This window comes from Budorcas taxicolor, chromosome 3, assembly GCF_023091745.1.
Source record: "Budorcas taxicolor isolate Tak-1 chromosome 3, Takin1.1, whole genome shotgun sequence".
NCBI classification, from domain to species: Eukaryota; Metazoa; Chordata; class Mammalia; order Artiodactyla; family Bovidae; genus Budorcas; species Budorcas taxicolor.
In genome coordinates, this window is record NC_068912.1 from 109,183,961 (window position 1) to 109,207,739 (window position 23,779).

Below are 23,779 nucleotides of genomic sequence, written 5' to 3' on the forward strand. Positions count from 1 at the left end.
ATTAGCTAGACAAAGGTTCAGGGAAGAAGTTCCAGGTAGAGAAGAGTATTGTCCAAAGGTCCTGAGGTAAGCATGGACTGGAGGGTCTGAAAGAAGCCAGTGGGAAGAGATCCAGGGGGAACAAGATGGGAGGTGAGACTGTAGAGCCAGGCAGGACTGAAACTGCACTTTCTAATGCAGGAGCCACCAGCCACATGGGGTTGTTTAAATCTGAACTTTAATTAAAATCAACTGGTTACATTAATTTAAATTACTTAATTTACAATGAATGAAATCAAAGTATAAATTCAGTTCCTCAGTTATACAAGCCACATTTCAAATTCTACTTGTGGCCAGTGGCTGCCATATTGGACAGTGAAGATACAAAGCATTTCCATCATCGCAGAAAGTTCTGCTGGACAGCACCAGCTAGATTGTGAATGGTTTCATGAACCCATAATACGAATTTTCTGGAGGGCAGAGGGAAAAGTCTTAACATATACTAAGCAGCATTGGGAATCAGAAAAGATTCTATTTGGAGAAACAACACTTTAGGGAAAGAATGGAAGGTGAATTCCATGGATCCCACACGCTAGAAATGTGGGCAGAGAGCCAGCAAACAGGGCCCCGGATTCAAGTCCTGCCCATGTGGTAAGAGTAAGCCTTGTTTTCTTGGGTGGCTTTGGAAGTAGAAGTACAAGGACCTGGTGGAAAGTAGGGGCGAATCAGCATGTTCCTGCAGCCACAGGGTTCCCAAGCATGACCAGGTGTTGCAAAGTGTATTCTGGGGAGGCCCAGGTAGTCATGGTCAGGAGCCAGAGTCAAGTTCAGGTCTCTGGGAATGCAACGTGGGCTCAGGAAGGGCAGGGTGGGCCCAGCCCTAAAACTTGCCAACAGAATGGGCCAGGTGCAGGGGCGGGGCTGGCAGCAGCTGGTACGGGGAGTTGCATGCATCCCCCCCAGAATCTAAGTAATATGTGTATGAGTGTCCTTGGGCTGTCACAAACCTGGGGACTTAAAAAGTTTATTCTCTCTCAGTTCTGGAGGCCAGAACTCAGAAATCAAGGTGTCTGCAGAGTTGGTCCCTCTGGAGGGAGCATTTGCTCACTGACTCGCCTAGCATCTGGCGTGGCTGGCAATCCTTGGCATCCTTGGCTCAAAGCTACATCACTCCAGTCTCTACCGCCATTATCACGTGGTCTCCTCTGTGTGTATCTGTGTATCCTCTCCTCTTTTATAAGAACGTCAGTCATTGGATTTAGAGCTCCCCCTAACCCAGTATGACTTCATCTTAACTTGGTGACTTCCACAAGAGCCTAATTTCCAGAGCTTCTGGGTTGGTGAACACGTGAAGATGAGGGGAGGATGGGACGCCCAGTGAAAGAGAGAAAGCATGGAAGCACCATACCCACTCCTGTATAACCTGCCCTATGTATCTTCTCCATCTAGCTGTTCCTGAGTTCCGTCCTTCTATAATATCCGGTAACTTCAGTGGCTTCACCATTGTACCCCCCACCAACCACCTGTGAGGGATCCAGTTGCTCTGCATCCTCATTGCCATTTGGTATTATTACCATTGTTTTATTTTGGCTCTTCTGATAATTGGGCAGTAGTATTAGGGGGATTTTAAACCACGTGGGCTGTGTTGCTGGGGGACAGCTGAGGGAACTACTGTGATGCAGAGAGTCTGAATAAAAAAAAAAAAAAAACAGGCTTGTGCCAGGAGACTTCACAAGGCTGCACATTCAGGAGAGGCTGTTTTGCACACCAGTGGATTTAGGGGCACTCGGCAGGAGCCAGAGAGAAACAGATCTTTGGGGAAGTGAACAATCCCACTGAAGACATAGAAAGTGAGGCCTTCCTTAGCAAAGTCCCAGTTACTCTACCCAGGAATTTCTCCAAGATTATTTAATCATAGTGGCAACAATAAGATGCTGTTTTAGTGGGGAGGAGGGGAGGGGAGGAGGAGCCTATTTCCAGGTCATGTCACATTCATAGGTACCAAGAGTTATGACTTGAATATATTTGGAAGAGGATGCACAGTTCAACTCATTGAATGTGGCTGGTATGGCAGAGTGATAAAACATTTGAGTTTGAGGTCATGGTCAACGGGTCCATGCACTGGCTCAGCCACTCACCAGCGTGGGAGGCAGCTCTGCTCATTTCTGTATGACAAATGTCACTGACCACTCACAAGCTTGACCAAATCTCCTAGCCTAACTGAATCACATTACCCTTACCTGGGATGTGGTGATCATGTTTACTGCACCATGGGACTGCTGGGAGGTCACATAACGTAACACATATAGTACACGTAGCAGTGCTTGGTATGTAAGTGAAAGTAAAAGTTGCTCAGCCGTGTCCGATTCTTTGTGACCCCATGGACTATAAAGTCCACGGGATTCTCCAGGCCAGAATACTGGAGTGGGTAGCCGTTCCCTCCTCCAGGGGATCTTTCCAACCCAGAGATTGAACCCAGGTCTCCCGCATGGCAGGCAATTCTTTACCAACTGAGCCCCCAGGGAAGCCCAAGAATGCTGGAGTGGGTAGCCTATCCCTTCTCCAGCGGATCTTCCTGACCTAGGATTCAAACTGCGGTCTCCTGCTTTGCAGGTGGATTCTTTACCAGCTGAGCTACCAGAAGTACCCACAAAAGATGTAGTTCTTTCCACAGAAGGTATATGTAAACTATAACAGGTCACAGTCAGCAAGCAGATGCCCCGGGGAACCCCAGTCAAGAGGCAGAGCACATAGATGGGGAATCTGGTTGAGATCATGCTTAGGAAGCAAAGCAGGCAGGGACACCAGACACAGGTAGCAAGCTGAGGCTTTCCAGGCTCCACTCTCAGGTATGTGGCTAGTGTCTGACCAGCAGTCAAGGGGCCTGGATACTAAGGGCCAAAATGTGGAGCTGTAGCCAGTTAAGCATTCTTTCCTTCACTTTTGGTTGTAGAGATGCGGTAAAGTAAGTGGTGCCAATCGACCTCATGGAAGCTTGGAGGAGAGTAGGACAGCTTCTTTGTAAGTAGAAAGCTGCTTATGGTGATGGAGTTCTGGAAGTGCTATCCTGTCTGGTCCAGAGGTTTATAGAAAAAGGTATGGAAGGTCTTCAGTGAGGCAGATGGAGCTAACAAACCACCCATAAGACCAATGAATATGTCGGACGAGTCAGAGGTTTGGTTTGTTCAAGGACGTGATTACTGACAGCGAAGTCTTCATACCCTCTGTGAGCCTCAGTTTCCCTCCGTAAATAATACAGGTTGGAATAGATGTGCTGAAGGTCTCTTGTCCAGCTCTGACAGCCTATGATTTTATGAATCATCCTCAAAGAAAACTTGCACAAGTAGGAAGAGCCTGCCAAGATTGGGCCTTTCATTCTGAGTAATGAGCTGAAACAGCAAAGGCTTGACATCTGTTCGGCTCTTTCAAGGGAAGTTGGACAAAATAATGCCTTTTTCAAAGAAATCATAACCAACAGTGAAATGTAGTATTTCCTGCCCAAACCAAAGTGGAGAACTCCAGCCTTGCTGAAGCCCAAGGGAGAACACACATCAAAACTTCTCATAAAGAAAGTCAGGTTGACCAGCTGTCTTGCTGCTGTAGGCACAGAATGCCTAGACACTCCTGCCTTCTAACACCATTAAAACCAGAGAGCAGAAAGGCTGGTGGCAAGATTCTGAAGATTTCTGAGACCATCTGGGGAAAGAAAGAGGGCCTGTGGCCCTGTGGTTGGCTTTCTGGCTAGCCCAGGAATACTCCTGGTTGGGATAAGCATTGGCCCCAAACACCTTGATCCTCGAGTTACTAACACTCTCATCCAACCTGCCATCAAAAGCCAGAGGAAGATTTGCCACCACTGACTTTGAGGTTCTTCCCAAGAATCCATTCCAAACCCCAGAAGCCATTCCCAGAGACCAGTTCCAAATGCATTCTGAGCAGTGATGATGACTTTGGAGTCCGAACAGAGCCTCCCAAAGTGATGTGCTTTGAAAGGAGAGGGCTAGGGAAACAGTGGAAACAGTGTCAGACTTTATTTTTTAAGGCTCCAAAATCACTGCAGATGGTGATTGCAGCCATGAAATTAAAAGACACTTACTCCTTGGAAGGGAAGTTATGACCAACCTAGATAGCATATTGAAAAGCAGAGACATTACTTTGCCAACAAAGGTCCGTCTAGTCAAGGTTATGGTTTTTCCAGTAGTCATGTATGGATGTGAGAGGTGGACTGTGAAGAAAGCTGAGCACCGAAGAATTGATGCTTTTGAACTGTGGTGTTGGAGAAGACTCTTGAGAGTCCCTTGGACTGCAAGGAGATCCAACCAGTCCATCCTGAAGGAGATCAGTCCTGGGTGTTCATTGGAAGGAATGATGCTAAAGCTGAAACTTCAGTGCTTTGGCCACCTCATGCGAAGAGTTGACTCATTGGAAAAGACTCTGATGCTGGGAGGGATTGGGGGCGGGAGGAGAAGGGGACGACAGAGGATGAGATGGCTGGGTGGCATCATCGATTCAATGGATATGAGTTTGAGTGAACTCCAGGAGTTGGTGATGGACAGGGAGGCCTGGCGTGCTGCAATTCATGGGGTTGCAAAGAGTCGGACACGACTGAGCGACTGAACTGAACTGAACTGAGGGGAAGCCAAGTTCTAGAATCATGATATGCCAACATTATGAGGGATCCTAGAACTTCAGGACTTAAAGGGATCCTCCAGAATGTCCCACCGCAGTTCCCACTGCACTTGGAATCTTATCCACAGTCTCCAAAGGGGATTCCCTTGCCTGGAAGCTGCATGAGAGCAGAGCTGGATCTCTTGCTCGCCTCTCTACCCCTGACTGTTGCACAGTAGGTCTTGACCAAATACATGTTAGTCACTGGGCACCTTCCCTGACAGTTCTCTCTCCTTTTGTTGCTTTCCTTTGAACACACCCTGAGATGAGAGTACTCCAGGGAGCCGAGGTAGCAGCAGCTGCTCATTTCTTCTCCCTTGCCTTCAAAGCTAGGCAAGTTCCAACACACACGTTTAGAAATTTACCAAAGTAAGATCCTAGTATGAAACAGCCTTTCTAATAGGCTCCCCTTCCTTGATGTTCCCAAGTAGTCCTGCTGCTAAGTCACTTCAGTTGTGTCTGACTCTGTGCGACCCCATAGACGGCAGCCCACCGGGCTCCCCCAAGTAGTCCTAAGATTCACTAAACCCTTGGGCTTCTAATGTCAGTAATCAGCCATGGGGGCTGGTGCTAGAAGGAGAAACACTGGGGTGAGCAACACCAGGGTTATGTGTTTGCCAACGTCCCCCAGCCTGGGGCACCAACAGTCATTTCAGAGCTGGGGTTCTACCCATAGCAATCCTCCTTGCCTTGAAGTCTCATTTCAACTTGGTTGCCGGTTTCCATTCTAGGATTGGTGGAGTCGGAGGTGTGTTAACAGCTATCACTTAGAAAAGAATCTGATTAATGTCCATTTTCCCTACTAGACTGTAAGCCCCATAAAGGCAGAAGCCACGTCTGTTTGGCTCAGCTGTGTATCCCTAGTGCCTAGTGGATCTCACAAAATAATTAATTGTTTAATTAATCAACTAATTAAGCTGGGCCAAGTCAGAGGGTGACTCCCTAGGGACTATTGTTTGGAAGGGGATTCTAAGAGGCAGCTGCCGCCACCCTTAGCAAAAGGGTCTTTAGTGCTGATCTTTAGAACTCAGCCTCCCTTTCTGTTCTGCCCCATCTGAGAAAGGGAATTGATTATTTTGTTCACATTCTGGTAAATATCCACAGGAGCCCAAGGGAGAGCCTCTGAGAGGGAAACATTATTAATCAACAAACACTACATAGGCTGAGATGGGGCTTGGTGGTAGAAAAACAGAGCAGTGAATCAGCCACAGTCCCAACTATGCTTAGGGACTTACAGGTAAGTAGGCAGATATGACAAAAGGGCACATGCCGGCACATACTGCCATTTCAACTGAGCAGGTTAGGACCTTACCACAGGACAGAAGGAGCTTCACGGGCGTTCAGAATTGCAGGCTATCAGGGAGGACTTCTTGGAAGAGGTAGCATGTGCAAAGAAATATTTAAGGTGGTGAAAGTTAGACAGCAGGGAGAGGCATTCTCAACAGGCACAGTGTGTGTAAAACATAGAGGTCAAGAAGGGAATGTGGTAAACAAGAAGCAGTTAAGTGGGACCTTGTGCTCGAGGAGAGCAGTGGGGCAAGCCTGCAAAGATGGGAAGGTGAGATTTCAGATTTTTAATCAGAAAAAGCTCAGCCTAGAGATATGAAACTTTAATTACTCCCCTTGTTAGAACTGTGATGGAGTGAGCTCTATCGGCGTGTGAACATCCCTAGCTTTCTCCAATCCCTTCCCTGCCTTCCTCTGCTCTGTCCTCTTCCCGCCCCTCTGCTACTACAGAGGGCTCAAAATTTTGTTTCATTTCTCCCCCCACCCTTTCCCACCAAAGAGAGTATTATTTTTGCCCAACAGGTTATGGGGGCTTTGAGGATATATAGAATATCCAAAATGGGGTAAAGCATGCAAGAAGTAGATAGGAAAGGAAAACGGATATAAATAAGGGGTGCTGTGGATTCTGTGTCCTCTTCATGACATTTGAAAGTCACAAAAAAAGAACACAAGCTATTTTTAAATGTTCGTAGATTGCTGAACTATATTTGACAAGGCACCATTTCGAGAATGGACCACATGGGTTACAGCTGTAATAGTGTTCCACTCTCCACATGTTGATACCATGTCCTCTTCCTCAAGGCCATCAGCTCTTGGATAACAGGGGTTAAGTCTAATTCACGGTTGTCTCCCAGCACCCTGGGCATTGCCTGGCCCAGAAGAAGAATTAGTAAACACTGAAATTGAAGAGTGTTAAAGTGTTCCGGGGTTCAGGCAACAAACTCCACTTCCCTCCCTCGTCTCTCCTCCTTTCAAGAAGGGATGTTCTGTCGCCCGCCAGCTTAGGCTTTGCTCATAGTCTGTCTATGTCTCTCTCACTGCAGAAGGCAGACCTGGCCGTGGCCCCCCTGACCATCACCCACGTCCGCGAGAAGGCCATCGATTTCTCCAAGCCCTTCATGACCCTCGGCGTGAGCATCCTCTATCGCAAGCCCAATGGCACCAACCCTAGTGTCTTCTCCTTCCTCAACCCCCTGTCCCCAGACATCTGGATGTATGTGCTCCTCGCCTACCTCGGTGTCAGCTGTGTCCTCTTTGTCATCGCCAGGTAAGAGCAATGCCCTGGCCAGAGCTCTGGCCCAGGGTTAGGGGCTCAGGGAGCCAGGCAAGTCCCCCCCATCCTCAGCAGTTGGCACAGAAGGCCCAGGTTCAGACCACTGCTTACCTGCTCCTGTCTCTTTCCCTGAGGCTCAGATCCTTTCATATCCCCCAAGGAACATTTCATGGCCCTCTGACTTAAATCCCCTAGTCCTCACCCTGGTCTGTGTCCATGACTTTGAGAGGTATCAGTTGTATCCTAGGTCCTATGACCAGGCTTGGAGAGGTTCAGTCACTCCCCAAAGCTGGACCACTTGGACCAGGCACCCAGTACAGCAGACCCAGGTGGCCCAGCAGGTAGCTTAAAACTTACAAAACAGACTGTGTCCATCCACTCCACAACAGCAGGAGGAACAATGCCACATAAACTCACTCGCATACACACATGCAGAAACTTGGCTTGCACACATCCTTACCTGCCTCTAACACATGCCAGCAATACCCTTGCATATTCAGTTGTTCATATGAAGTAGGCGTAGTACATCCTTACTGGTGGGTCATAGGTAGAGGCCACTGGGAAGCGGGTTTAGCCCAGTGCTTACTGAGCACCAACTGTGTGCCAAGCACCATGCTCTGTCCTTTATAGCCAGTTATCTTACTTAATTCTCATGGCCTCCCATGAAGGGGAGACATCCGACACTCAGAGAGGCTCAGTACTCCTCCAGGCCACCCTAGCAATAAGGGATACATCCGGCTCATTGAACTCAGGTCACCAAGTGTTTTATCTGCAACCCACATCTCTGCCACCTGGACATCTGTGTTCTGCTTCCGCCCTAAGTTGGTAGCTCCTGGGCCCCAGCCTTCTGCCCCCTCCCTCCAGGCTCCAGCCCCAGCCCTTGCCCTGGTTCTTTTCTCTCTAAATCCTAACAAGGTGTGATGCGAGACTTCTCCGGAGAAGCAATCTGAGATCCAAGGACTTGGTGTGTCGGCCTTTTTCTCTGCTGAGTCTTCTTTGAAAGCTTTTCCCCACCCTGCTCCTTTTCACTCCCTCCTCCCACACAGACACAGACCAAAGGGAAGGATGTGAGAGAGGAAATTGTCCTGCCTCCGAAATCCTTTGCTGCCGGCAGGCCTGGTGCTGCCTGCCTGCTCGCCCAGCCGGCAGCCCAGGCTGCCACAGAGAGACCTTCATTATGCCTCTTGTCTCTAATGGTCTAACAAGCCTTTGAAAGCCAGGAGCCATTCTCCAGAGCTCTCACCATAATTTTAGCAGCGCCAGCCGGCCTCTTGGCTCCCCACCCCCTCGAAAACAGCTCAAGCTTTCCCAGCATCAGCTTTGCTCATTTGATGTGCATCCCATCCCCCTCCGATTTCTGGCCTTTCATCCCCTGCAGCCGAGCCTGCTTTCCACCCCTTACCTTCTGGCCAGGCAGGTAGGAGCCCCCCTTCCAAGGTCAGGATGAGGAGACTTTCTGGAAGAGAGGGGCTTTCTGGAGCTGCTGGAATGACACAGAATGCCTGGAGAGGGACAAGGGTCTTCATCACAGAGCCATGAATAGCATCACAGGACGATCATCAGTGTACCACTCACACAACTCAATTCACACCTATCCGTCAAAGCCTTACAGCAGTCCTGGTAAGGTCAGTATAATTATTCCCATGCTACAGAAGCAGAAACTGAGGCTCAGAGGGGTTAAGTCTTTGCCCAAAGCCAGAAACCCTTTTGCCGCAGAGTTTGGGCTTCAAACCAAGACTTGCCGGACTTTTAATCAGGGGTGGCACACACAGGAAGCATGAGGGAGTGAAGCACCCTGGGTGGTAGGCAGCAGGGGGTGGTGGGGACTGAGGCAAACTCGAGCACACACCTGGAGAAAAGAGTCATTACCACTGGGCTTCAACAGACCATGCCAAGCAGGAATGCAGGCCAGTGCTGTGGGGGTTCATGATTTTAGAGAGTTTCAGATCTTCATGTGATGCCTCATGGCTTTTATAAGTAGCCACTAATTTGGTTTTTTTAGAATGCCGTTGAGGTCAAGCACCGCCCATCTGCAGTGTGGAAGTGGCCCTCTGTCCCCTCCCCTCTGTATGCCCTGTGTCCTTTGGACCTCTGCTTGCTGGCTACCAGAGAGCTAGACACAGCTGTGCAAGAGACAGGGTCTGCAAAGGGTGAGTAGGTGTCTAGATTCTTTCTGGGCAGCTCCAGCAAGACACAGGGCTGTCCATCCGACAAACTGGCTGGCCTATACCTGGCTAGCATCAGGGGTCTAGGCATTGACCAAGGCCTTTCTCTGTGAGAAGAAAAGGGAGGGAGAGAAGGAGGAAGGGCTGGAAGGCGTGGGGAGGGACGCTGCTCCCCATCACTTAGACCAGGCCAGTTGGCACTCATGACAAGGAGATAATCCTAAGTGCTTGACCCCGGAAGCAGGACTGAGGGCGAGCCGCCAGTCCAGCCCCTCAAGAGTCACATTCCAGCCAACAGATGAGAGCCCCCGGGAAGAGGTGATCCCAGCCACAGTCTACACCTGTCATCTGGGGCTGGAGTTTAGCCTTCACCCTTCAGGGGAGACAGGGTATCTCCAAGTCAGTCTCTCCCACTGACTTGCAAAACTTGGAGAACCCCTCGTAGCCACAAGCCATAAACCCAAGATCCATCATTCACTTTGGTGGCACCTCCCTTACTGTACAGCAGCCCTTCCACCCCTCTGCCCTCCTGGGGCACTGGAGTTGGAATCTGGGCCCTTCCACCCCCTGACTGCAGGACCACCGCCAGCTGGAGGGCCCAGGCTGCCTCCCCCCCTGTGAAGTGGGCATCTGCTGCACTGTCTGCCCCTCAAGGGGTAGTGAGGACCCAGGTCTACAACAAGACTTAATAACCCAGAGACCCATTCTAGACCAGTTATTTTTATCATGGTAAGAAATTCCACCTCCGGGAATGTATCCTGTTGAAAGTCACCACTGAGCCTCACTTTACATGCATGTGCGTGCTTGGTCGCTTCAGTCATGTCTGACTCTGTGTGAGCTACCCATGGACTGTAGCCTCTTCTGTCCATGGGATTTTCCAGGCAAGAATACTGGAGTGGGTTGCCATGTCCTCCTCCAGGGGATCTTCCCGACCCAGGGATCAAACCCATGTCTCCTGCGGCTCCTGCACTAAGGGCAGATTCTTTACTGGTGACCCACTGGGGAAGCCCTGCCTCACTTTACAGTCCTCGTGAATCTAGAAACCCTTCTCAGCAAAGCCCTAGACAAGGCTGCCCTTTGGCCTGGAGACTCATAGAAGTGTGAGCAAGGATGTTTCTTTCAGCAGAGTGTATCACAGTGGAAAAAAAGGGCCAGGCTGTGTCAACGAAAGAGGAGTGATTAAAAACACCCATTAACTGAAAAATTACACAAATGAACTTATTCACAAAACAGAAAGAGATTCACAGGCATAGAAAACAAACTTATGGCTACCAAAGGGGATGGTGGGAAATGGGGAGGGGGAGGGTAAAAATTAGGAGTTTTGGATTAATACATACACACTACTGAACAGAAAGTAGAACAGGGACCTACTGTATAGCAAACGCCATACGATCACACACGCTATGCTCAATAGCTTATGATAACCTAGAATGGAAAAGAATCTGAAAAAGAATACACATTCAGAACTAAAGCTATATGCCTGAAACTAGCGCAACATTGTAAATCAACTATACTTCAATATTAAAAACATATTTTTAAAAACCCTATTAAGTAGTTATAAAGAATAAAGGACATTAGGAGTAACTGGTCTGAAGGAGGCTGGTGGCTTATTCAGTGAAAAATCAAGACCTAAGACATTATTATGGTATGATGTGATTTTTTTCTATGTAAAAGGATGATTACATGTATCCTATCTATCTATTTATATACATATATATTGTGTGTGTGTACATTTAAAAAGCAGGGCTCATGAGATCTCATCAGAAATCACCTTTGCTTTGTCCTTCACCCACTTGTCACCCACCTGCCAGGAGAAGGAGCTGGCAACCCACTCCAGTACTCTTGCCCGGAGAATCCCATGGACAGAGGAGCCTGGTGGGCTACAGTCCATGGGGTCGCAAAGAGTCGGGCACAACTAAGTGACTAACACACACACCTTTCAGTGTGTACAGAGAAGTTATTTGCCCCAGTGGAAGCTCTGCTGGGACCTGTCACTTTTTGGATCACTTCCAGAGCACAGAAACCCTAGGTCTCTCTCTGTAGCACAAGCACACTTTCAACTCGGAAGTTAGAAGACTATACTGGAAGTTAGTTAGACTATACTGGACTATACTGAGTCCAGTATAGTCCTCCGCGTTTCTGTCGTCATGCACAGTTCAGACTTTTCCCCTTGCCCTGTCACGGGTCCGCTTTGGCAATACCTCCTTAGTCGGCCCACTGCCCTATGGCTTCTCTCTGTTGGAGTCTCATTGCCTTTCTTGGATACAAGTCGCGATGGATCTCTCTTCTGTATAAGCCCATCTGGTCCAGGAAAACAACCTTAGCCCTGACCGTGCCAGGCCTGCAGGCCAGTCCTGTGCAGCAAGGACTTACTCTTCTCTCTCTCGTAGAAAACATGCATCAGCCCAACCCCTGCCCTCCAGATTTCCCAGCTAGCGTCCACCACATCCTTCCCAGGCTCTCCCAGCCACCCTGTGGAAGCCACTCTCCCTAGACTTCACTGTGGGAATGCAGGGGCCCCTGAGTACACAGCTCTCCAAAGGCTTTCTCTAAAACCCTTCTCACAACAGCCTCTCATCTCCGCTGTCTTCATCCTCTATCTCTTCCTTGTGGATTTTTAGAGCATCTCGCCAGATCGTGGTCATTCCCTTTGAAAATCCCCATCTTGATTTGAAGCCTCACTTTGGAATTTCCTATTTGCAGGATCTTTCCACTTCGTGAAAACCAAATTCTTTTCATGTGAGCATTTTGGTGATCAATGTTTAATTTACTAAAGCTTTTAGAAGAGAGATGGAAAGTCACAGCCTCACTCTTAAAACTCATCACACTTTAAAAAACAAAAGAGAATTCCATCAGACATGTCTCTCCTTCCCGGTCTCTCATCTCAGCATCTGACCCTACACCAGCCACTCTGAACACACCGACAACAGCCACGTCAACCACACCAGTCACACCAACCACACTAGACTGGTGGGGACTTTCTCCAGAGTCTCTCAATCTCTCCAGAGTGTTCCAGCTTCCTCCAACTTACATTTTCTCAACTGGAATTCACACAATAAACAAAGATCCCTCCAGTTATCAGGACTTATCTTCCTTAGAAGGCAATGGGGGCGGGGAGGCTTAAATAACATTTTTTTTTCCTGTCATGCATGTATTTGTATATTCAAAGAGAAAAATCTGAAAAAAACGATAGAACACATTGTTCTTCCCAAGAGATGGGATCATGGAGTACTTTCGCTTTCTCATTGTGTTTTATACTGTCTGAATATTTTATGAGGAGTGTATTTTACTATTTTTCCATTTCAAGGTTTTTAAAGTATATAAGTAATTTAAAAGCCTATTTTCATTTTTCAAAGTTCATGCAATACATACAAAGCAACAGGCTTCCATGAAATTTCTTCTGCGTTTCCCCTCCCCAGAGGTCAATAGTGATTTTTTTTCAGATGTGGATCCTTCCAGACTGTATATGCATTTGTATTCAAATGTACATAAATAGGAATGCAACTGTGTCTTCAGGAATCTATTTATGTAAATGTGATCATATTGTTCTTATTTTTATCACTTAAAAAAAACCAAACAATATGTGTTGTAGATCTTTCCCTGTTGGTGCATCTCTTCTAACGGCTGCATGCGGTTTCAGGGTGCGATTGTGGCGTAGTCTATTTAATCATTCCTCTATTGAAGGACATTTAGCTTGTTTCCAGTTTTTTGCTATTACAAACAATGCTTTGATAAACACCCCCATGCACTTCTCTTTATGCTCCTGGAAGAGTGTTTTTTCTACGATGGATAATGAGTCACAGAATTGCTAGGTTGAAGGGCATGTGCACTTTTAATTTTAAGAGATACTGCTGAATTACTTTTATCACCAGAAAAGGGCACTAACAATAAAAAATGAGAAGCAAAATGATTCTGGTTTCCCATTCCCTGACTCCCTAGCAGAACAATGAGGGAATTGATGTTAAAGTGGTCGGCACATCACTGTTTGCTAAACCGCCAGCTTGTAAGGCGTGAACACCCCTTCCTCCCTTCTCCCCGAAGATTTGCCTCATTGCTCCCCTCTTTCTGCTTCAGGTTCAGCCCTTACGAGTGGTACGATGCTCACCCCTGCAACCCCGGCTCTGAGGTGGTGGAAAATAACTTCACTCTGCTGAACAGCTTCTGGTTCGGAATGGGGTCCCTGATGCAACAAGGTATGTGTGCCCTTAGAAGGTTGCAGACACCTGGATGCTCAAGTGTGTGCCCTTTCCCAGGTCCCTGAGCTCCACCTCTGCTGGAGCCAGCTGGACTGGCTCACTGTCTGAGGCTGAAGCATATACCAATACCTGCGGCAGGCAGGGCTCATCCCCAGCCCCTCCTGCTCCAGCTGGGATGGACATACAGCATCCTGCAGTCAACCTGCAGTCAACCCCCTGATTCTCACCACCGCAGAATCTGCCTGAGCAAAGTTGGGCTGAGGATGGAGGGAGACTGGAGGCAGGGAGGCTGGGTGGAAGGCCACTGCAGAAATGAGATGGTGAGACCTGAGCCAGGGTAGTGGCTGCGGGAGTGGAGGCCAGAGATGGACTTTGAGAACTTCAGGCTGTAGCAGGGACTGGACTTGGTGACTGTCTAGCTCTGGGAGCCCAGTAGAAGGAAGGGGGCACATCTGTGTTGGGGCCATTAGCCTGAGTGCATCAGATCTGGTATACCCAGAAGGATGCCATTTTTCTCACATCCTCCTGAGGGAGGTTGGGATAGGGTACCTGCCCCCTCATCACCACCACCACCACCCCCGCCCCCACCCCCCACCCCCAGCTGGTAGCCTAGCTTCTGGAAGGATTTGCAGCTGCTCAAATATCTCAGAAAGCAGAGCACCTGCAAGGAGCAGAGGCTGGAGGACAAGCAGAGCAGGAGGGGACCTCAGCCAGGAAAGAGCCCCAGAAGAACCCTACCCCCACAGTCCCTGATGACCAGGAGCCAAATGCTGATTGCCTCTTGTCTACGGAGTCACTGTCAGAGCCGCTTATCTCAGGGAATGGGATGGAGGCAAGGACCAAAGTCTCTGCCTGGGTTAGGGCCCCACAAAGGGACAAAGGAGGCCAGGGAGGGAAGGAGATACAAGGGGCAAAGACTGTCCCTGTCCCTCCCTCACGTGTGTATCCTCAAGGCCTGGCACAAACCCTGGTCCTCAGTAATGTCTACCAGCAAGTGCCGCAGGCATGCATGGCTGATGTTATCTAAGCGTGTCCTGAGGGCCCACGACCTGCCAAGCCTTGTGAATGAAGGACCCTGGACCCGAGCAAACTCTCAGTCATGACAGAGGCCAGGGGTGGGGTCCAACAGAACCTGACCGAGCTCGCGAAGCAAACAACTAAAATAAGTCATTCTCCCTTTGGGGGCACCTCCAGCCGCTTGTTTGTGGGAGGGCCAGGCGGGTGAGGCTGGGGTGGGGGTGGGGGAGTGGTCTCTGGTAGCTGGGAAGTGACAGGCAGCTTGAGGGGGAAGCACCTCATTCTGTCCCCACGACTAATGAGCGTCCTGAAGCCTCACCTTGCTGCTCTGTCCATCATCTCTGCTCAGTGACAGTTAGGAAAGAACCTGAAGGCCCCTCCACACAGTAATAGCTTCTCTTCCACCTCCTGCTGCTATTCAAAGCATTGGCCCCTGATGTATTCCCCGCGAGGTTTTGATTAGGAGGGAGAAAAATGGTTATGTATTTGAAAAACTCTCCCTTGAGTGATTTCTTTGAGAAAAAAAAATCATCCATATCAAAGCAGACGCTTTTCAGATGCAGGTCCAAATATTCTGGAAAGTTCAGGAGTCACTTGCTATTTAAATCTCTTGAAAGCCACCTAGTTAATTACTTCAGTTAAAAGGTTTCAGCTAAACTGTGCTCCGCACCCAAGGTCGGGAAGGAAGAATGATCGGTACTCTTTCTATTTCGGCAAAGAGCTTCGAAAAATGTTGATTTTTCTCCTCCTGCAAAGCATCGTATAGCAATCTTGTATTTGTATACCACTCACATTTCCAACACACTTTCCTCCTCAAATTATGTCATTGCAGCAGTATTGTGAGGCTGGAACAGAAGAAGGACAATGCTTTGCCGAGTCCCAAAGAGGGAAAACGATGGGCACAAGAAAACACAGACAGCTAAGAGCAGGATTTACTCAAGAACCCAGGGGTTCTTGAACCTGGAACACATTCAGGTGTTCAGAACCTGGGACCACACGTGTGGTTCACAGATATGCATCAGAGGGTCTGATATGCCTGAGAAATAAATATTCTGCTTGTGTGTGTTTTTATCAAGCAGTGGTTCTTAAATTTTAGCCCAGATCAGGATCACCTAGAGGGCTTACTGAACCCAGATTGCTGGGCCCCATCCCTAAAGTTACTGATTCAGTGGGTCCTGGGTGGGACCTGAGAGTGTGCATTTCTAACAAGTTCCCAGGTGATGCTGTCAGTCCAGGAACTACACTTCGAGAACCACTGGTCTAAGGAAGAGGTCTCCGCTGTTACTAGATGATCAGTGGAGTCTGTGACCCCGAGGACCGAGCGGCCCTGGTCTGGGCCTTGTCAGGGACCACGTGTCTCCTCCTTCCTCCCAGGGTCTGAACTGATGCCCAAAGCCCTGTCCACGCGCATCATTGGTGGCATCTGGTGGTTCTTCACGCTGATCATCATCTCCTCCTACACGGCCAACCTGGCTGCCTTTCTGACCGTGGAGCGCATGGAGTCACCCATAGACTCTGCGGATGACCTGGCCAAGCAAACCAAAATCGAGTATGGGGCAGTCAAAGACGGCGCCACCATGACCTTCTTCAAGGTGAGACCCTCTCCCTCCCTTCACTGTCCTTCCTTAATCGCACGGAGCCAGAAATCCCAAGGGCTCAGCCCCTCCCTATTTAGGAACAATTGACTTTGGGGAGCTGTAGTGATATGGCCAACTGGATGGGTCCCAGCGCAGATCCTAGAAGTTTCCATACCTGGGACAAGCAGCATGAATATGCTGTGTTTCCCTAAATCATCAGAGGAGAACATCAAAGGAAGCTGGAGAAGGGGGAAGGAGAAGCATGGCCCAGATAACACACAAACAGGCCCTGGGGCCAGTAGGCTCCCTACTCTTGGCTTTGCATCTCAGTGGCTTTCATCTCCAAGAGGCTGACCTGAGCTTGGGGTGAGCTGGCAACACCGAGGGGGCAGCAGGGGTGCATCCTCCAAGGAAGGCTTAAAACTTGAGCAAGCATTTACGGATGTCTACCAGCATGTTACACTCGTGGAATGCTGGTGTCCAGGTAAAGCCTCTGTCACCTGCTTAGGTTCCTGCTTTCGTGGGGATCTGGCCATGACTTCGTTGCGTCCTCCTGTTTTGTAAAGCACTGGCTCACTTCCTTAACATTTTTTCACCTTCTACAAGAGTAGCTGAGGGTTTAGGAAACTGGCTGACCCTGACTACCAGTAGCTATAAATGTTCCCCAGGAAATTAAGGTAATAATGACTATACTGGGCACCACTAAGAGCTCACAGTGGGCCAGGCACTGCCCTGAGCTTCATTTAATCTTCATGACAAATCCCGTGAAGTAGGTATTGCAGTTATTTCACACGTGTGGAAACTAAGGCTCGGAGCCATTAAGCGAGTTGTCCCAAGGACTCACAGCTGAAGCAGCCTGGGTCTGGCCCAGGTCTGCCTTCCTTCAGAGCCCATGTTCTAAGCCGTGGTTCTCAGACTCAGTGTGTGTCCAGATCACCTGGAAGGCTCAGGGAACGCCAGGTTGCCAGGTCCCAACCTCTGCAGTTACTGATTCAGCAGATCCAGGGGCAGGGCCTGGAATGTCCATTTCTAATGAGTTCCCAGATGATGCTGATGCTGCTGGTCCGGGGACCACACTTTGAGAATCACTAATGATTTCTCAGAAATGGTCAGGATTGGGACCTCTGTGGCTCTGAGTCCATTCATTCATGTATTTATTTAGTAGTCAATTGCACTCAGTCAGTCTGAAAGCCTAGGGTGTTTTCCTTTCCACTAGGCCCTGGTTCCCCATCCCCTAGCCCTTGCCTCCTTCCAGGCTAAGCCTCTGAGTGATGGATAGAGCCTCCAGTGAGGCCTGAGTGAGGAGAGAAGGAAGGGGTTGGGTGGAAAGCCTTCTACCTCCTGGGCATGGCCACTCTCCTCCCCCTCCCCTGCACCCCATTCCCCTCCCCTACATGCTACCCTGACCTCGCCTGTTATGGGCTCTCCCTGGTGGCTAAGGTGGTGAAGAATCTGCCTGCAATGCAGAAGAGCCTGGTTCAATCCCCAGGTCAGGAAGATCCCCTTGAGAAAGGAATGGCAACCCACTAGAGTATGCTTACCTGGTGAATTCCATGGACAGAGGAGCCTGGCAGGCTACAGTCCACAGGGCTCCCTTCTTAAAAGTAGAAGCAGTTCTGTGCTTAGTGAGGAGGAACGAGAGGAAACAGACTTCCCTCTGGAATGCTGCTACTGGCAAACGCAGTCTTCCTGTGAGGTCACCCCCCATGTATTTATTTATAGTGAAGGGGAGATAAAGCACTGTCATAAGCACACTAGGGGCTCTCTGGGACCCTGTGTATGTATTCATGAGGGTGAGCAAGTATGTGAGTATGTGACTGCATGCACGGTGCACGGAGCAGTATATGATGTGTATATGTATATGCACATGTGTGCCTACACACGAGTCAGCCTGTCTGGGTGCTCGTATGTCTTTCTGCTTGACCACAAGTGTCTGCATATATGCGCTGGTGAGCACATGTGTGCCTGTGTCCCTGTGATACGGGCATGTGGACACGTGACTATGACTGTGTGAAGTATGAGCTTGAGTATCTACATGTGTATGTATGTGGAGAGTGCACACATGTCTGTGCTTACATAAGTGTGAGTGGGGGGATGGGCCCATGTATGTGTGTGTGTGTGTGTGCACATACACGCACACGCCTGCTCCTGCCAATCCCCAGGCTGCAGCCCAGCCCTTTGACTATGCCAGAGCATCCCTCATGCATTACACATGAGCCCGTCTCTAAGCAGAGCTCCCGATCAAAGGGAAGCAGCATAAATAAGCCCAGTGCAGGCTCATTGGCGCTGATTGGATGCCCTTGCCTCCCTCCATGCTAAGATGCTCAGATTGGCTTCCAAGAACCCGGTCCCTGCTCCCCACCGAGCTGCTGTCCTCGGCATCAAGCAGCACCTCCCGCAGCCCGCGCCGCCCTCACCCACCTTCCCTGCAAATGGTGCAGCGAGGAGGGCAGGGGAGGGATGCAGATGCTACCACCCAGCTGGGATGCTGGGGCGGAAGGGCCCAGGCTCACCAGGGCCTTGGGCCAGGAAGAGCAACTGCACAGCCCCTGAAGAACCAGCTCCCCTTCCTCACTCTCCTGATTGCCAGTGAATTCCGCTTGCTGTCTGGCCACCTTGTCTCCTGCTTTAATTCAAATGAAGTGCTTCCTGCCCAGCCTCCCTACCAATGGCATCAGCCGTGGGACTGTTATATAGGCAGAGAGGAACCTGAGTGCGGCTAAACCTCGGATGATAAGCTAGAAGCAAAGATCCTCCCAGAAGGTCCCTGGACAAACTTCCTTCCTCCCTGCCCCACCCCTACCCTGCCTTGCCTAGTCGTACGTTCCTCTCCCAAGCCCTCCTCCTCCCCCACACCTGTACCGGGCCTAGGGGTAGCCTCCTTATGGTAGCTTTCAAATTAGAGCTGGAAGGAAACCTGAGTTTAACCTAGAGAATCAGAGGCCCAGAGGGGCTGGGTGAATTGATCGTGGCTCAGTGGAGATGATGTACGGTCGGTTACTCTGTCGGCACACACACTGCCCACTCCCACATCCCCTCTAGGGTCTTCTCCTGGAGGGGCGGGCCTCTCCCCTGCCCATGAGTGTGTACCGCAAGGTTGGCACTAGGGTTGAACAGGAATCGGCTCCAGAGGTTGCCATTAGATGTCCTGGAGACACTGGCAAAGTCCACAATTACAGTAACATTTATTGAGCACTTACTGTGTGCTAGGCAACGTTCTAAGCACTTTATCTGTATTCACACCTATCATCCTCATGACATCCCTAGAAGGCAGACACTATTATCACCCCCACAGCGAACATATGGTGAAAGGAAGGCTCCGAAAGTAACCTGAGTTCATACTTCTTGCCTCACATCTCACAGCCGGTGAAACGCAGCATTGGGATTTGAGCCCAAGTAGTCTTGCTCAACGGAGAAGGCGATGGTACCCCACTCCAGTACTCTTGCCTGGAAAATCCCATGGATGGAGGAGCCTGGTAGGCTACAGTCCATGGGGTCGCACAGAGTCAGACACAACTGAAGCAACTTAGCAGCAGGAGCAGCAGCAGCAGTCTGGCTCAAAGGCCTGTGCTCTTTGTCCCTGTATCCATAGCATTTCTCCAAGGAGCCAGCTACCATCCAAGAATTCCTTGGGGGAAGGAGTGAAGCCGTATACTCATAGCCTAGAACAGTCCTGGTACTTCGTAGTTGCTTAAATACTACATGTCGAGCGGATGCCGTTGTTGGATTAAAGGATGGAAGGAAAAGACGGCAGGAAGCAAGTAAAGCAAACACGAGAGACCATGGTGAGGCTAGGGCCCAGCAGGGAGCACCCCTGAAGGTTCCAGAGCCCAGGGCAGATGAACTTTGGTTCTGCGGTTAGCCTGTCTCCAGGTTAAGCTGCAAACCGTCTTAAAAAGCATCCCCTGATGGAGAGGAGCACTCAAGGGAGAGAACGCATCCCCATCCAAAGATGGCAACAACAGGAAGTGGGGCGCTGGTCTCTCGGGGGACTGCGGATCCCTCGCCCCCTACTCTGTAGCCTGGGAGACACGTGGCTGGAGGCAGCCCGTCATTCCAAAGGAAATTTCATCTGAAGAGTTGTCAGGGAGCAGCAAGCATCACAAACAGCGTCTCCTGTGTTGTGCTCCCTCCGTCTTGGAAGATAAAAATTAATTAGGAGATAAAAAAGGAGGCCTTTGAAAGCGCTGTTTGGCTGTAAAAATATGTAGGCAAAAATGTAAAGGAGGATGTGGGGAAAGCGTGTTCTCGGCAGGGAGGGTTGGGGAGCTTTGAAGAGAGAGGGTGTCGGAAGGCAGCTTCTCCAAGGATTTAGCCCTCTTTGGTCTCGCGGTAGGAGAGACATCACACGTGGGAGAGACTGTGTGTGAGCCACAGCTGCTTAGGAAAGCGACAGAGCTGGGGACCAAGACTTCCAGGCTCCCAGGGTCCCTGGCACCATCAGGCCCCACTGAGGCCATAGTGTTGCCCCATGCTAGCAACTGAGTCTGGAAGGTGCCTGGAGAGGCCATCCAGTCCAACTCCCACCTTCCAGCTGCTCAACAGACTATGCCCTGGGCTGGAAGTCTCAGGAGGGTGCTCCCGAGCTCCGCTTCTAATTCCTCCTGAGCTGATTGCTGGCCTCTCTGATGGCACTTAGCAGAAGCAGAATAGGACAGAAATGCAGTGACCAGGCAGAACTGGGTGTGGTGCAGCCTGGCACAGTCAAGTCACATCAGTCTTAGAGTCAGACAGACCAGGACTCGAGTCTTGGCTATTGTCTCTGATGGGTGACCATGGGGAAGTCATGTTATTCCTCTGAGCCTCAGTCTGCTCACCTGGATGACATGGATTCTGAGTCCCACTGCACCACAATTAGCAAGGAGATTCAATGAACTACCGTATATACCAGGGCCAGGCACACAGAGGCAAAGGCTTTCTTCTCTGATGTCCCTCCGTGTGGCTGACCCAGAAGATGGGCAAACTGGCTGGCTCCTTTTCTCCTTTTTCCCTGTAGTCCCCTCCTGAGGCAAACAGGAGCCCCATGGAGAAACCACAGCCCGTAGATACCTGGAGAACCTCTCATCTTCCAGGTTCCTCCAGATTGGGTGCGGGCAGCGTTGTGGAGGATATTGGTGCCTCTGTCACAAAACGGCTGTCTACCTCTGCACAGAGCCGAGCACTTCAGGGGAGCCCAGAGGCCCTCAGAATAGAAGAGACCCAGAGCAGGCAGCCCGAGGGGCAGTAACAGGTGCAGGGTCAGCCCGGGGATGATGGGATGTTATTGAGAATGACTCGGTTACTGGGGAGCTCTCTGTGCCTTGGTTTTCTCGCCTATGAAATGGGTATAATAATGATACACCCCCCCCCATTGAGGTGATTTTTGAGAAGATTAAATGGGATAATTTACATAAACAACTTCGAGCCATACCTGACACCGGATATACATGCAATGAATGTCAGCTCTTTTTGTTGTTTATTCTCGGTGATACACAGCCCTGTTGAGCCCATAGATATGATTTTAGGGGCCAGATATTTCTTATATAGTTTAATTAGTGATCAGCATTTTAAAATAGGGAGATTTTTGCATTAAAAATAATCATATATCCAGCTTCTTGAAAACATGAAAGATGGAGTGTCACTGAACCAGCACTCATGCAGAGAGATAGACTGTTGGGAGCCAAGAGGGCACTCACCCTCTCCAGCTTACCAGAACTCCATTCAGCCGTATTTACAGTATCCCTGCCTGGACCCTGTCAGCCCTGGCATTTTCTACCACTGAGTCTTATGTCATTTCATTTCTGTAGGAACTCTGCACTCTAGAAATTATTATCCCCAATTTCTGGATGAGAAAACTGAGCCTTACAGAGAATTAAGGAGGCTTAAAAAGATAGAATGATGCCAGCCATTCATCAAGCACATCCTAGGAACTTAGCTCTATGCTAAGTGTATCCCTATTTTACCCATGTGGAAAGGGAGGTTCAGAGATGTAACATCACTTGCCTGTGGTCACAGAAGGAGTTGGCATTTGAACCCAGGTAAGTGTGACACCAGAGTCCATGCAGAGGGACCAACCTCTCCCATTACCTCCATCCCGCACCTGCAGCCCTCACCTCCTCACTCTCCCTACAGGGGCCAGTCTGCAACCCTTACCTCCTGACTCTCCCCTGCACAGGCCAGCCTCAGGGGCTCATGCAGTCTGTAGAAGCAGCTGCTAGGCCAGAGGATTGGCAAGTCTGTGCTGGGAAGGTGGGCAGAGCCCCCTCAAGGAGCCCCCTGATCCCCATGAAAATAACCCAAGAGACATGATTAACTGCTGGAGTATGTGGATCCGATAAGGCCAAAGACTCCACATCCATGGATAAGAAAGCCAATTAATCTGGGGAAAGGTCTCCTCTCCAGTATGGAAAATACCCAAGGTCTCGCATGGAATCACATTGCCACTGCCTCCCCGCATACATTCCCTGAGATTCAGCTCCCTTTGGAATTGATTTATGTTTATATATATATATATATATACCTATATACATTTTCTTGTACAGAAATGTTAAATTCTCAAGATTAAATATCTTCAGTTGGGGAAAATCAATTTACTTCTTTGAGAAGGCTAGAATTGAAAGTCGTGAGCCTGAAACTTACTTTCTTGCCAATTTCACTGATAAAAAAAGCCTCTCCGTCCTGGCGTGTCGCCCTGTATCAGCTGCTCCAAACGATTCCATTAATTGATTGGGTGACTGGCCCTGAAACAGCGCTTATTAAGGCTCCCACTGGAGCTGGGGGACAGGCAGGATTGCATTGGAGCCATAGTAATGTGGGGCCATCCCCTGGGGTGGTGACTACTCGGGCCAGTGATGGAACTCGGGCCTCTGGTGACCCGGCCCAGGAAGGTGGGAGAGGGGGCCGAGATTCCAGGAAGGGCCCTGGCTGTAACCCTCCCTGCCTCCGAGGTACCAGAAGGAAGTTTCCCAGGGATATACTTGGAATCATGGACTATCACTCAAGGACGGGACAGAATCTAAGGGGAATTAGAAACCATGAGTGGGTTTTGTGGAAAATGGGGATCCCAAGATATGAGACAACACAGGAGGTGGCCTGTCTAGGGAGGCAGGTTTCAGGCTCACCTGCCTGCAGGTGATGGAGGTAGTGAATTTGTTGACACTGGAGCCGGGAGAGCCGAAACTATTGAAATCAGTATCACAGCCAGCTTCCCGCTTTACTGTTACTTTTCATCTGAACTGGTCCAAGTTCTCTGGTGTCCTTTCCCACCTTCCTCATCCTGGTCCTGCTGCAGGCGTCAGAGCCCATCAGCCCCAATACCAGTCCCTGCCCCCTTCAGCCTCCAATGGAAATTTCTGTCTACATTTATGATGGGGTGTTCCTGGGACGAGCTTATGTTTTGATGTCTGGCAGGCCTATGTATAGGAGGAACTAGGTGTTGGGATGTTAAGGAAGAGGATTCAGGGAAGGGTTTCCAGAAACAGGAGAAGTTCTCCCCTTCTGACACAGAGAGAATGGGACAAGGCTCCCTGAATGGCTCATTGTCAAGTTACTGATGGCTAGTTGTGGGGAGAATGAGTGGGTAAGATGGGTGAGGTGAAGAGGTGCCGGGATGGCTGGTGATGGGGAGGTGGATAAGAG

General features: G+C 49.7%; 1 protein-coding gene across 1 annotated transcript in view; it reads left to right on the forward strand.

Moving 5' to 3' along the window:
• The window catches only part of GRIK3 (glutamate ionotropic receptor kainate type subunit 3), a 241,274-nt gene that overhangs the window by 206,867 nt on the left and 10,628 nt on the right, over window positions 1–23,779 (forward strand). Inside the window, exons 11-13 of the mRNA XM_052636773.1 lie at window positions 6,978–7,201; window positions 13,447–13,565; window positions 15,960–16,177. Coding sequence (XP_052492733.1) covers window positions 6,978–7,201; window positions 13,447–13,565; window positions 15,960–16,177 — 561 coding nt within the window. The remainder of the gene's footprint in view (window positions 1–6,977; window positions 7,202–13,446; window positions 13,566–15,959; window positions 16,178–23,779) is intronic.